Source organism: Pomacea canaliculata, linkage group LG3, assembly GCF_003073045.1.
Source record: "Pomacea canaliculata isolate SZHN2017 linkage group LG3, ASM307304v1, whole genome shotgun sequence".
Taxonomy (NCBI): Eukaryota; Metazoa; Mollusca; class Gastropoda; order Architaenioglossa; family Ampullariidae; genus Pomacea; species Pomacea canaliculata.
Genome location: NC_037592.1, coordinates 29634260 through 29648878, shown reverse-complemented (window position 1 = coordinate 29648878; position 14619 = coordinate 29634260). Strand labels below are relative to the sequence as shown.

General features: G+C 43.1%; 2 protein-coding genes across 3 annotated transcripts; one reads left to right on the top strand and one right to left on the bottom strand.

Moving 5' to 3' along the window:
* The first annotated feature begins 91 nt into the window (after positions 1-91).
* On the top strand, positions 92-9551 carry LOC112559387. 2 transcript variants are annotated; one of them, XM_025230594.1, is made up of 2 exons: positions 92-889; positions 5329-9551. In XM_025230594.1, the coding sequence occupies exon 2, from the start codon at positions 5352-5354 to the stop codon at positions 7299-7301; it is 1950 nt and encodes a 649-aa protein (XP_025086379.1). In that variant the 5' UTR covers positions 92-889; positions 5329-5351; the 3' UTR covers positions 7302-9551. The 2 variants fall into 2 exon arrangements, with proteins under 2 accessions (XP_025086379.1, XP_025086380.1); XM_025230595.1 differs by lacking the exon at positions 92-889 and adding an exon at positions 2760-3483.
* LOC112559388 lies at positions 9299-14376 on the bottom strand. Its single transcript, XM_025230596.1, has 5 exons — positions 14256-14376; positions 13535-13671; positions 11054-11119; positions 10606-10761; positions 9299-10237 (listed from the first exon to the last, which is right to left on the bottom strand). Exons 1-5 carry the CDS (start codon positions 14256-14258, stop codon positions 9817-9819), a joined length of 783 nt encoding a protein of 260 aa, XP_025086381.1. The 5' UTR covers positions 14259-14376; the 3' UTR covers positions 9299-9816.
* Between the last annotated feature and the right edge of the window lie 243 nt (positions 14377-14619).

The window sequence follows — 14619 nt, the reverse complement described above, 5'->3', positions numbered from 1 at the left end:
AAGTTTTCCGGAATTTCACGAAGAGCCAAGGGCTCATCTTATTTCTATTGCATCGATTAAGTCCCCTAGAAATAAGTTTTTCCTCGGGTACATGTGCAAGCGCGGTTGAAAGTCAGGCGAGAAATTAAATTTCGCTCTTTTTAAAGTAAAATCTGTCGCTTTATGACAACTTAAGTTTAATTTGAAGTTTGAGTTATTAATTATTGTATTATTAAAACGAATGTTTTATTACATTTCATTTTAGGTTGTTCGGATGAAAAGTGATGATATTTCTTTTTTCTAGTGCGATATTAGAAAGTGCATGGTAGATTCTTTTTATTCGTTCTAATAAGTTTTTATATCGTTCACAAAATGGTTCGGTCGTGCTTGTAATGCATTTAACTGTTGGTTATAGAAGTTATATGGCTCTTATCTGCAAATATGAAAGGTGTAGACTTCGATTATTCGGGTCCAGAATCAATATATATAGTGAAGGCAATCGGCATATCTGGTTATCTCATCGATAAGCTATTTTAAAAAGTATTCACGACATGCAAGCAAAGCTACGGATTCCACTGTAATTGCACCTCAACACGGGTAGACCGACAGTTGAACTTATTTGAGATAGAACTTCCCCGCGCCTGCAGCATCCTCGACTCCACTCCAAAAGACTTCCAGGATGTAGGTCAGTCTCCGGCAGCTAAGTAACCTGATAGCGTCTGGCCATGACTGGTGTGTAAAGTTGGCGAGAAGGTTAAGAGGTGTACGCATTCTGAGTGCTGACACACGAGCTTCTGACGATGTGATGGAAGGTGAGACGTTGATGCTGTCGGCGGATGAGCAGTGCCAGCAAACAGACACCAGCTACTGCTGCGCGATCTTTCACGTGTAAAGATCACATGCCGCACAGGTATGCTATAGCTTGGCCTTTTCATTTATTTCTAGTTTGTAGGAAGATACAGCAGTCTCTGTTCTTGATGTTTTCTCGGCTCTATGTACAGAAGTATGTAAATTTGTAGTGCCTTAATTAATTTTAATTAGTATTGTCTTTGATAGGAAAGTACACGAATACGTTTGTATGTCCGTGTTCATTACTGTAGAAAAAAAAAAACCAGTTTCCTTGGAAAAATCAACACATTACAAGATATTAAAAAAATAAACCAAATCATGCTTAGATTGTTTATTTAATTCTAGCCTTTTTTGCCAAAGAATACGATTCAAGCTTTAAAAACAACCTCAAAAGAAACTTTTGGTGTTTAATAAAATATCAATAATTTTTTTAAATCTCAAGTAGCCCTGTTGGAGCGGTCCTTGCGCGGTTATCCCATCGTTTCCAAGTGGGAAACTTTCTCGAAAAGCACTGTTGTGTGTGTGTGTGGTGTTTTTTGTTGTGTTTTTTTTTTTTTTTTTTTTTTTTTGTTTTTTTTGTTTTTGTTTGTTTTTTTTTGAGTGGTAATTCTATTTTGCCCACGATCTCATCGTTCTTCATGCACCGTCATATTCTGAGCGCATTTCGCTTATTGCGATAGCCAGGCGATGGAGAGTCTTAATTAGGAGACCGAGAACAGATAGCGACCTGCCAAAGGAAGAAGTCTGGATAGGGTATTCCCGTCTGTGGGAAAGTTAAAAATTAAAAAAAAAGAAAAAACTGACGCTCGGGTGTGTGTGTGTGAGAGAGAGAGAGAGCAGTATGTTAAATACAAGGTTTAATTAGAGAAGTTGGATAAATTACTGCACAATTAAGCTTAGGAGAAATTTAGATGGAGATCAAGCTATAGTCGGGCGAGGGAAAAATTGGTGTTTTGGTGTTTTCCGCCGAACCAGCAACTAAGACTATATCACGGCATGGCCAAGTGCCACATGGAGAGAAAGAACAGCGTGCCCAAGACGAGAGCTGAACCCAGGACAGCCAACCCTCACTATATTGGTGACAGGCACTAACCGTTGCGCCACCGGACCACCCTAAGCAGGTGGAAGGGAAGGAATCTGTAACGTGCGGTTATTTCCCGTGATCTAGTCAGAGTATAGATAATCTGTACTCTCTGGTCTAGTCTTCAAGAAGGGGAAAAAACGCCTTCATTCTTGTATGCTGTGGCCAGTTACAAACAAGCAACCATCACACTTTTTTCATGTTGAATTAGGCGCAACTTCAGCGGACTGGTGCATTAGCTAGTACGTTAGTTGCATTCCTACACACCTTTTGTTTATTGTGATTGACAGCTGGACGCAGTAACGGAACATCAATGGGTCAAATGTAAACAGTGATCAAGGCGTTCGACGAGAGAGAAAACAGCAAGCAGTGTGTGTGTGTGTAAAACGATTTCCATGTATGTTGACGCAAACGCTTAATTGATTCAGATGTTGAAGGACAGTTCCTCTTTTAATACTCCCAGTCAAATGCAATACCGTTGGTGCTAAGATAACTGAAAAAATGTAGCCATTTCTTCGTTCAACATCCACAAGCATAATTTGCTAAGTATATCTGATGGAAAAGCTGACTGAAGCTTAACTTTAGTTTCTACAAAACTCACCCATATCTTACCTATCGTGCGGCCGATGCTAACGTACCTGTATCTACCTGCCTGCCTACTGACTTCTCGTACCTGTAATGTATTTTTTTTCCCGTCGATATAAGGTACCGCGCTAGCAGCAGCAAAGTGATCGTGAATGGAACATTCATGTAAAGCTGCCACATCACAGACTTGTGTCTGTAACACGGAAAACGACTGAAAGAATTGGCAAAGCGCAGGTTATACGCACCTGTCTCCACGGGGGATCGTCTCCCTGCACTTTCTTTTCTGGCGTCTAGTCTTGATTTCTTCGTGCGGGGGAAAGCCTCGTGCACTGGTAGCGGAGTTTGGAGGAGGGGGTGCTGTCTGAGCGATGACCTTTGAACCCACCGGGTGGTAGCAGCAGATGATAAAATGTAGTAGTTATCCTTAGCCAAAGGTGCGAGCTCAACTGCCGCCCTGCTGCCTGCAGCTGTCGTTCGTGTGGGTCCGCACACACAGGAAGCCGTCCTTGCGAAGAGTTCTGCGACGTAGCGCGCACTCCGTGAAGCTCCGTAAGGTTACGAGCAGCACCTCACCCTCCACCCCCCCTTCAAATCCCCATCCCACTCCCCCACTCACCCACCACCACCACCGTCGTCATCGTCACACCCCGCCCCACGAGCAGACGTGAGTTGCGTCAAAACAGGCATCGATCTGCACGCGCTCGTGACAAGCATATACGCCAGAGGATGACGTCGCCAGGCCTGGCTGCCAGCGGAAAAGTGAAGTTCTAGAGTTCTGTCGTTTCGTCTGTTGAGGTGCCCAGCGCCTTACGTTGAAACGATTCCCTCATCGACGTCGGCAACGTCTTTTGCTCGCAGACGGCAGATTTTGGGCGAAAGGCTGGCGTGTCGACCCTGGCGTTCCGGCGAGGGCATGAGTACGCAGTCGATCTATCCCGCGAAGCAATGAGCCTCGTGACTCGCAGCACGTGACAGGCGTGAACAAAATGGTGGGTATTCCAGAAAGTGACTTTGTTGCACTTCAGTTTTAAATCCACCATCCTCTTCTCCCACATGTGACCGAAAATGGTGGGGGTGTGATTACGGGGAAACTACACTTTCTCCCATGCACTCAGACTCAGGAACAGCGCCAGCAAATGTCGCCTCTTTATTCTTGACCGCTTGACCAGTCACGCCACGGATGCGTCCCACGTCGTTACAGCTATGACGTGGTTCTACGTGGTGACGCTACTGCAATCGTCTCGTCTCACCTCTGCGCTTACGTTGCCCTCACCAATCACCGCCGGACTAACGGTCTCTCTTCTACACATCCACCTCTCGGATGCTTCCTTCATTTCTGGTTATGTGTCGAAGACTGGCCCTTAAGCTGCATCCAACGTCTCTGTCGAGAGTTTCGTTTTTCGCCCTTTCTTATTGATAGCCATATAATACGCTTTAGTTTATCTTGGTCTGCATGACGTCTGCTTGAGTGTATGATAATTACATCGATACTACTGACTGTTCCTTGTGACACGCTGAACGGCTTAACTCGCAATATTTCGGTCTAAAGATTACGAAAACGAGATGTAGCTTTACTGGTATGTGCATTCTATATCAGAAATGCGGCAAGGACAATAAAGATTTAAAAGAAGACATGTAAGATATTATTTGTGTCAGTAGATCGAAGTGATTTCTATCAAATGGGATGTAGAAGCCTGTGGTTTGTTTTTGTTTTTTTTTTAAAGAGGACTAAATACTTTGTCATTGCTATTGACAAGGCTCGATACTTCAAAGTTGTTGGCTGTACTCTCTGTTGTTAGTAAACTTTTTTATGTGCAATCCTTAATCAGATTACATAGTCTTTTGTGCTTCAAAACATTCTTTACTTCGAGCACCTTAACTACAGTCTGCCCCACATGCCGGGGATATAAACGATCAACAAATTACACCCCCGCCCCTTACTACTACTGCTTGGTACTTTCTTTGTCTCATCAAGGAAATCGACTGGAACTGCACTTTATGGCACAAGAAGTTGAAACAAGATTCGCCAAAACAACACCAGACCTTGTATTGATTCGTAGAACAGCAAGACAAAGATGGTACAAACAGACTTCCCAGAGGCGTAGGCTTTCTCTGAGACTGACTGATAATTAGATTGAGGTGGTGCTGTGTTTTGTTAGCCGAATGAAGTGGAGAGGTCTTTTTCCAATGATTTTGCGTTGTCACGGGCTGGTTTATGTTCGTCATTATTTGCTTTAAACAAAGAAGAAAACTCGGTGATCTTATGGGAAGGGTAGAGCGTACTAGTAAATCAGTTCTGTCTTAAATTGTTTTTGATATAGCTCGTACACGCGCATGTCACTGTCCACGCACGCACCAGAATAAACTCGAGCACAAAGCATCAACTCAAGCAGAGCACAAACACAAGCACTCACACACGTAAACAAAACACAAGACACACCAAAACACATACAAAGAGCACACACCACATGTACGCAGAATAAAAACACATATACAGCTAAGAGATACAGAGAGAATGAGACACCACCATCTTTAAACAGTATGACAATGACGATTACACTAACGATGGTTGTTAAACATAATCAATAAATATTAGATTATTAATAGTAATAATATTTATTAATAGTAAATATATTTGTATACCACACCAGTAATTTCATGAACTGAGAGCTAATGAAGTACATGAACAATAATAACGGTAGGAGTTGTACAACGGATGAGAAAAATCTCGATTGGTTCTCTGGTTCATCCCATGATGAGTAGACATCCTGTCTTCGATACTACTTCTGCGCTGTCAACATGCCAACCAACTGTTCGTAAATTTTTCTTTGCAGCCGATGCCGGCGACTTCATCACCATGGTGCCCTTCCGTCGTCTGCTGCACTGCGGCTTCCTGACGTGCGTCACGCTGGTGGCCTGCCTGTGCGTGCTGCATCTTCTGTACTTTTTCTCGCACCAGCAGCGACTGGTCCCAGCACCGAGAGGCCCACCCTCGCGAGGTTTTCTGGTGGATACTTCCGCGTGCAAGATCCCCGACCTCGATCCTTTCGATCCTTCCATCGCCGAGAGCGTCAGGCGTGGCGGAGCGCTGCACTGCGTGGGTCGGCGATCCGTTACCTACGTGGATATGGGCGTGCTGCGGATCAACCACACCAGGATCGAGAACGACCTCAGGGGTGACTTTCGGTACTGTCGCTACCAGCCCATCTCGCGGCAAGGCCTACAGTCCGACTTTGCTTTCGCCTACGGGGACCTGGGCCCTCCTTTTAGCAGCGACATCGAGGTCAAGGACGAGTTCATGCGCATTTACTGCTACAGCCTGTCTGACGGAGTCATCGCCACCAACTTCCACGCCTTCGTCCTGCCGAAGGAAGAAGTGGAGCGCCGTTGTCGTCTGAAGCACCGCAAACACCTGCAGCGTCACCGCCCACGTGAGGTGCTGAACGTCCTCATGGTGGGCGTGGACTCGGTGTCGCGGCTGAATTTCATGCGCCAGATGCCTAGGACTCGCGACTTCCTGCTGCACGAGCTGGACGCCGTCGAGATGCTGGGCTACAACAAGGTGGCGGACAATACCTTTGTCAACATCGTTCCCATGACGACGGGCAAGTTTGTGAAAGAGCTGCCTTGGAACGAGACGATGGTGGCGAAGCCATTTGACGACTACCCGTTCATCTGGAAGAACTTTTCCGAGGCAGGCTACCGGACGCTGTACGCAGAAGACGCTCCAAAAATCGCCATCTTTGTGTACGAGAAAGCAGGTTTCCACCGGCCACCTGCTGATTACTACAACCGCGCCATGGCACTGGCCATGGAGAAGCACCTGGGTGTATGGAGCCACAAGCACCACTGCATCGTCGACATGCTTGAGACGGAGATGCTTCTCAACTATGTGACGGACTTTTCTCGCCTCTTTCGTCATCAGCCTTACTTCGCCTTCTCTTTCATCACGCGCTTGACGCATGATAGCGTCAATGATGCTGGCGCGGCCGACGACCCTCACCTGACCTTCCTTCAGAGGTTAAAGGCCGAAGGTCACCTCAATAATACTGTGCTCGTGTATTACAGCGACCATGGCAACAGGTTTGGTGACATACGTAGCACGTTTGTGGGTAAGGCCGAGGAACGATTGCCTTTCTTGTTCCTAGTTTTCCCGCCCTGGTTCAAAGATAAATATCCGGAATTGCATCGGAACCTCCGAATAAATTCCAACCGACTCACCACCCCTTTTGACGTGTACGAAACGTTAAAGGAAATTCTTACCTTTGACGGGGTGGTCAGAACAGCCTCTGTTTCGGATCAAGGCATCAGCCTCTTCCGTGTCATACCGGAAACACGTAGCTGTGCTCAGGCGCAAATCCTTCCTCACTGGTGTATGTGCATGAAGAGAAAAAAGCTGCCAGAGTCCGCTCCTTTTGTGTGGAACACTGCCCTGGCGCTGGTTGCCAAAATCAACGAGTTTTTAAAAAGTTACCTGTCGGTATGCGCCAAGCTCAGACTCAAGACCGTTGTGAACGCGGAACAACTGGTTGTCAACGATAACGTGCTGAGGTTTGAAGAAAGCGTGCATGATGTCATCAACAGAACTGTGCGGTACGGGAACAGAACCGAAGGCATGCTGGTCTACCAGCTGACTGTGGTGACAGAGCCAGGGGAGGCAATGTTCGAAGGTACTCTCAAGCGCATGAAAGGGGAGAGCAGAAAAGGATTTAGTCTAGCTGGTGACGTGAGCCGAATTAACGCTTATGGCAGTCAGTCCAGCTGCATAGACAGTTTCACTCTCAAGAAGTTTTGTTATTGTGTTTAATAGTAGTTAGTTTATTCCTTGCTGCTCCTTTGAGGAACTTAGGGTCGCAACAACACCTCGCCAGCGGACCCTGTTTTGGACAGCCCCCTTCAGTTGGACCCCTGTGGTTCCGATGTCCTTTGCCTGACTCTCTACTGTTCTACAGTATTTAATGACGGTCAATAATTATGTGATAAGAGTGGTCCTTGTTTATTTAAATATATATGGAGAAAGTGGTCAGTGTGTTTAGTTTTTTGTTTTCAATGTGCACGCCAGGGACTACTTTTGCATTTAACGATTTATTTGTGTCATTCGCTTCAAGAAAAATTGAAATTTTGTTTCTGTATACATTGGTGATTGTGTGGCGTGCATGGCTGGCAAAGTCGGTGCATCTAATTTGCCCAGGGAACATTCATTCATTCATTTGTTCGTTCCTATTATGCCGTGGCGTGTAAGGGTTCAGAAAAAGGTCTCTCATTCTTGTCTGGTTTTGGGCATTTTCCTTTAAATTACCACACGTCTTACTCAGTGCCTTTCCCCATGCTCAACTGTTCGGCGCCAGGTTGTCTTTGGTCTTCCCAACTACTCATCAAGTGTCAAGAAAGTGTCCGAGACAGATCCATCTTCACCTTCACCATGTGTCTGTGGTTGAGCGTGTAAGTTCTTCACTAATCTTTTGGGGCTAGTATATTCTCGGAATTCTTCTCAGGATGGTGAAATGGAAAGATGATGATTTTGTATTAACTATCTAACGATGTCAAAACGCTACTCTGATATAATTTGAGTTTGTGTGTGTTTGCGTTACTGTGCTGATGTTCATAGTTTGTTTCTTCTCTCAAACCGTTCGTTGATTTATTAAATCTGTTTTGATGATCATTTCCAGCCTGTCCGTCACTTCTAATAACGCTGCTATTCTCCCTGTGTCCAACACTAAAATAAAGTTGATGCAGAAACTTTCAACGATTTCTACCTTGTGTTAAGGAAGACCATGTACATTCAATAAGCACCAAAAATGTTTCTATAAATGATGCCAGAAAAACTTCTCAAAGTTGATACAAAGCCACCCTGTTCTTTTTTTAACATCTGGTCTTGAAAGTTTTAGAATTTCGTTGCAGGTTGACTTTGGTCATTATTTTACTGGCAGTGAGCAAGAGTTTTATGCCTCTTCGGTTGTAACAGTCACCGAGGGTATCAGTCACCCTCCTTGAGTATTTTCATGTTTATTCCTTTATTTATTTCAGCTTTCTGGTGTTTGCTTCTCTCTATATGAACGTAAAGGGTGGGCAGATAATTCCTGTTCTGATTGATGGAATTTTACCTAAGGTTATCTTCCTGCTGCTTTCCCGTTTTTAATAAATGAATCACTGCCATTGTTCATATTTTTGTATTTTGTAGATGTATGAATTTTTTTCTTTATCATAAATTTCTGCTGTTTGTTTTGAGAGTGTTTTTTTTTTTTTTTGTTTTGTTTTGGGATATCTATATTTTTCTTTATCGGGGATCGGGGATTATGGCTACGAATGGTTTAAATTCCTGCCTGGCAATGGTGTCAGCTGGTTTGAGCAGGGTGTGTCTTATCCAGCCTCATTTGCTCTTTGTGATATTTTGGTTAGTAGCTAGTTGGTTCTTTTCCACAGGCTGCTGTTGGAGATCTTTTCAGGCCATCTTATTCAAGAATATGGCGTTGGAATCGGTTGTTAAAGGTCTGGAGCTTGTTGTTGACGGTGTTTGTCACTCTCCAGGTTCCAGAACCATACAGATTGGAACCCTCGGGGAAAGAGGAGAGTTGGGAGACCAAAGCAGACTTGAAAAAGAACGGTAGAGAGAGAGACGAAGGACGTCGGAACCACGTGGGCTCAACTGAGGGGTGCTGCCCAAAACTGGTCCACTGGCGAGTTGTTGTCGCGGCCCTATGCTCATTGAGTAACATGGAGTGAACTAAACTAAAACTATTTTAGGAGTGGTCTGTTGAGGATTCAAAAGAGAAATTAAAGAAAAAAAATACAATTCCGTCAGCATTGCAATTCATTAGTTTTATTAGAAAAAGTACAAAACAAGTAGATGGATCAGAATTTTACACATGCACAAAAGAAATGAATTAATGAGTAGTTGTTTACTTATGCTATCCAACAATGTCTGAGACAAAATTCTTCGAATGGTGCTCACATCTATCCGCAATAACATGTCGTTTAATGAAATTACATGTTTTTTCTGTAAACGTTTAGTTACAGAACCTCAGGAGAAAATGAGATTAAAGGTGTTTGTTTACAAGCCTAGGTGTGTCTTTTTAATGAATGTAATGGACAAACACGTCTCAAACAGTACTCCTACTGACTTCTATTAATTTTAGATTAACGATTGTTCAGCTGGGGCCTGGTTCACAAATAGAAGCTAATGGACGGTTAACGTGTGCAACAAAAGCTGCTTGATTTGTAGGAGCAGTTTACTTACTTTTTTAGTGTTTACCGTCCAGTATACGTCTAGCGACTTTAATGCATCTGATCTTAGACCGTGTTGTGTTTCTCTTTTGACCTCGTTAATTAAGGTAGAAAACTAGACTGGACAGGGACAAGAAGACTAGGCTCAACACTTGTAACTCCTTGCAGCTGCATTGGAATGGGAGGAACAGGGTCACGTGCTCGATGCTGCCTGCGTGCTGTGGAACTACACTGCGCTTTTTGCGGCCGTAATACCCGATCTTGCGCGGGTAAGGCTCCGGGTAGCTGGTCTTGACATACACGTCGTCCTGACGGAGGATCACTTTCTGGTTGTATGGGGGAATGGGGTAGACTGGAGGCTTCACTGGAGGCACAGGTGGGTAGAGGGGTGGGTACACGTTGATCGGGTAGATGGGCTTGCAGTAAGCCCACACTGTGCGCCATTCGTACTCTTCGTCGCATTTACTGATGCCGCCTTGACTGTAACTGCAGTAGTGGCAATCCCTGTTGGACTGGTCGCTGTACATACCGACAAACGTTACACCAATGTCAGAACACTAATTAAATTCATTCACATAAAAATAAGCAAAATATGTCTTCAATAAAAAAATTATAACAGTATCCTAGCGCATTTCATAAACAAAATATATTGTACGTTGGATTAATATAAGTAGTTTTTGCACCAATACTTCAGATATTACTGTGCACACAGAATGAGGGTCTGAATGGATGGAGGTCAGAAGGTAAAAGAAATGCTCAGAGCATACTTTAAGCAGATTCACTGCAACTTTTTGAAATGGGCATCTCCGCGTATTAGGCAGTCAGCAGATGAGCTACTAGTTAAGAAAAATTAATGAATGAAAAAGACGAAGATATTATGTGGTTACCTGCACTTGGTGTAGCGAACCTGCTGCACTTCCGGTTTGATGACGTAGCACTGCTTGCCGTCGTAATGGAAGGCCTTGAGCATGTACCGGTATCCAGGACACACCACTGACACAGGCTTGTAGTAGGCACTGCCCGGAGGCCCTGACGTCGGCACTCTGTGACACATTACATCATCAATGTCACTCTGTGACACATTACATCATCAGTGTCACTCTGTGACACGTTACATCATCAGTGTCTGGCAGGGAACACGGCAGAATGGGTGATGCCACCCAGGCTAAATATCGTGTTGTGTGTTACCTCTCACAAGTGATACAGAATGAGGGAGAGAAGCAGACAAAAATGCCAATCACAAAAGAGAAGCATATGACGAAAACAGAAAAATAGAGTCGCTTAGAGAAACTAAAGTGCTTGTATGAGGACACAGGTGAGGGTTGCTCTACTCACGGAGAACTCAAGGCAAGAACCTTGCTTAGTTGTGGATTCTGGCTCATTGCGTCATTCACTTCATCCCTGAAACACATCATCATAAAGAAAGAGGTGTTAGTGAAAAAATAAGTAACTCTTTATGCATGCTTTTCACACACACATATATATAGCAGGAAGCAACTCCTTAACGTTACCACTTAAATTTGTGTGACTTGTGGCTGGCAAACAGTCATGACTTGCAACTGTTCCATGTTGTGCTATGTTAATTTGACTAGACATCTACACAATAATAAGAATTTAGGACTGATCTAAGAAATGGCAGAATTGCGATGAACAAGAAAAGAAGTGTTCCAATGGCGAACAATAAAGGAACACAAGACACCCAAATGAGAGGTGTTAAGTGAAACCTCTGCTGAGAAAATATACCAAAGACTCATTATGGCATCCATACAGCAGCCTCTCCCCACCTTATAAGAAATATAAGACTCCATATAAGAAATTCCCCAAAGTTGACCAGTAGGTAAATACTGATGCTGTTCCGCAACATTGATGGCAGAACCCATCATAAACTATCGTCCGATCTACAGACCTCGCTTTGCCGATGCATCTCTAGGCGGTCCGTTGTTTTGTGGCAATAAAACTGTCTTTAATTGAGAGATGGATGCATTAGAAAAACAATGTCAACAAGACTGACTCGCTGAACCGGTTGCTGTGAGACTGCTTCATGCAAAGGTTCGTCGCTTCATGCGTTGCCGCCTTTGTGCAATCATGAGGGCATCTCTTAGCGACGAGAGTCTTCTGGAATGTCCGAGCCCTCTGACCGTGCCCTGTCTCGTTACATTCATATTTGTGTTTTTGTTGTTGTTATTTTTCAACGATGAATCACTTCGTGTTTCAAATATTTTATGAACAAGGCGGACTAGTTATCCCCCCAAAAAAATCCTGCTAGCTGATTAATTGTTCTACCTTTGCATCTAGACCAGATTACTGACCAAATTAATAGGGTTCATTGACTTATTAGAGGGTGCGACTACGTTCTACAATTCATATATTAACTTTTTTTTACATAAAAGGTTTTCAACAGCCAAGTAGACTGTATGAGTAAAATGTTAAACTTAAGGGTCGTCTAATCTGTACCTAAATAGCCAAGCAGGTCAGTTGAATTTTAAAAGTTGACTGTTAAGCATTCTTCAGATAACAGAAAATGAGATATAATACCTACGAAGACACTGCTCCCATCGACTGTGTGCTAAACATAGAGGCAACATTCCTCCCTCAGTAAACACAAGCCGCGCCCATTAGCTGCACGGTTAAACTGCTTCACTCATTGATTATCTTTTTAAAAGTTTATTGCTCAATGTTTTCAACAAAATTAGTACATTCCTACACATTTCTAAACCGACTCATAATGGTCTGTGATAAATAAATAGGATTTAGCACATTTTAAATACACAGGTGTAGATTTTGCATCCGTAAAAAGTATCCAGAACTGAAGCTGTGTAATTTATAAAAGTCTAGTAGGGTGTATCTTTAATGACTTGTTTCTGAGTGCAAGATGACATTTTCTAAGCTCTGAGTGAATATCCCACTTCTGTCTTCGTGGTAAAGCTTACAAACATCACCTCCCACAGAAAGGAGCCAACAACACGGCATCAGGGTCGTACATAGATACGTTACTGGATCATATGTTAATTACAAGTATCTGTGTACAACGTAACTTCACGAGTTTTATCTTTCTCTGTGCTTTCTTTTTGGTGGATAAAATTATATATATATATAAAGCGTTTATGTACTCGCACGTGTGTGTGCACGATTTTAAGATGATTTAAGATTTATTTTAAGAACGAAAGAGGGGTTTTCATCCATGTTTTGGGAAATGGTATCTAGCACTAAGCTTTACAAAACTAACAAGCAAAACCCCCAAAACTCATTCCTGTAAATATTAACGTTAGAGTTCAAAATACGGTTTGCACCAGTTTGGCTTGGTGTCATGTCGTCTTTCACTGTTTTTCTCTATTTCTAGCCTTTACTAAATGTTGATACTGTTTCAAGCTTTTCCTCTTGGCAAGTATCCTCCGTGGTTCTCGAACCGAAATAAATACATGAGCTCAGTCCTCCCGTATCATGGTGTCTCAACTTGATGATAAAATAGTAATAAAACAAGCAAACAGCAAAACAGACTACAGATAGGTGGAACAAACGGATAAAACAATGTTATATTAACAGATTGTCACGGTATTAATAAAACTGGTTTTATGTTTGAAAGGATAAGGATATATAACAGCGGTTATTTATATATATAGACGCTCACATAGATTAGAGGGGAGAACTTTTTAGGGATTTATTCATGTTTCATTTATTTATAACATTTTATTTTATTTTTGTTTTGCTTTCTTTAAGACTTTTAGAGCGGGTTGAAAATGGTTCGGCGGTAAACAGGTGACTATTGCAGGGATGGTGAATGAGCAACGCAAAGAGTAGTAGAACTTTATTTCTCACCAGGGATAATTCTTGGCCTCGTAGTCCAGATTGTATTTCGAAGCATGGTCGTAGTACTTGTAGCAGCCCTCGCCATTCACTGTCACCAGCAGGATGGCGGCCAGCGCCACTAAGGTCCAGCAGCACTGTCGTGTGGTCTAAGATACAAGGACACACTACCTTCTGTCAGTGTCATGGCAAGACATTAGATCGCTATCACCACGAGCGCACACACGAAATATATATATAAGTGTTAGATTAAATGAATCCATTTGGTGAAAAATAAATCTAAACTAATATATAGACAGTGTTTTTTTTTCAGAAGATAAACCATCAGCAAAGCAGTTGAAGTGGATAGCCGAGTGGCCTGTCCTCTGACCTTGAGGCGCGCAGATTCGATAACCCTAGGCGACAGCTGTCGCTAATGTCCACCCGACTTCATAAAGGAGTTGAGGAAGGTAAGGCAGAAAGGGGTAAATAAAAACTATGAGAAAAAAGTGGTCTCTAACACTTCGCGTCTCTCACCACGCCCAACAGCTTAACATGGTTATGGGACGACCTTTATCTAACTGTTCAAAAATATAGAATGTAAATGATCTGAAAATGAAACACTGATGAGGACGGTCATGTGAAGAGTTTCTTCAAAGAAAGTAAAAAAAAAGCAACAAATAAACATTTAAATCATTATTTTTCAAAACATTTGTAGCACTATATATCAGGAAGATATTCAAAACTGTCTCACCATGATCTCGATGGACTACTGAGTGTATGGATGCACCGCAAGGTAGAGATTGCTGTAAAAGGCTGTTGGTTGTGTGCTGCTTACGTACACCTGTTTATATAGCAGGCTCCAGGAAGAGGCAGGGCGTGTAACCGCAGACATAAACTTTAAAACACCTACCAGAAGGAGGAGGAGGTTTGACGTGGGAGGAGGCAAAAACACGACATCGTGACCAATCCGGCCCTGTGTGATACAGAACAGGTTATTTGTTGCCTTTATTTGAATGCTTTTTGCCAGGTGATGACAATGTCCGCCTTTCACTTGCTTACATATATTTCAATAAAGATTTTAACAAGGAACTTTAATATTTCCATGTCTCTTGCAT

Coding starts and splice junctions, on each gene's coding strand:
- LOC112559387 (XM_025230594.1), top strand. CDS start 5,352: ATGGTGCCCTTCCGTCGTCTGCTGCACTGCGGCTTCCTGACGTGCGTC.
- LOC112559388 (XM_025230596.1), bottom strand. Junction 10,762..11,053: donor GTTCTTGCCTTGAGTTCTCC/GTGAGTAGAGCA, acceptor AATGTGTCACAG/AGTGCCGACGTCAGGGCCTC. Junction 10,238..10,605: donor GTTCGCTACACCAAGTGCAG/GTAACCACATAA, acceptor CGGTATGTACAG/CGACCAGTCCAACAGGGATT.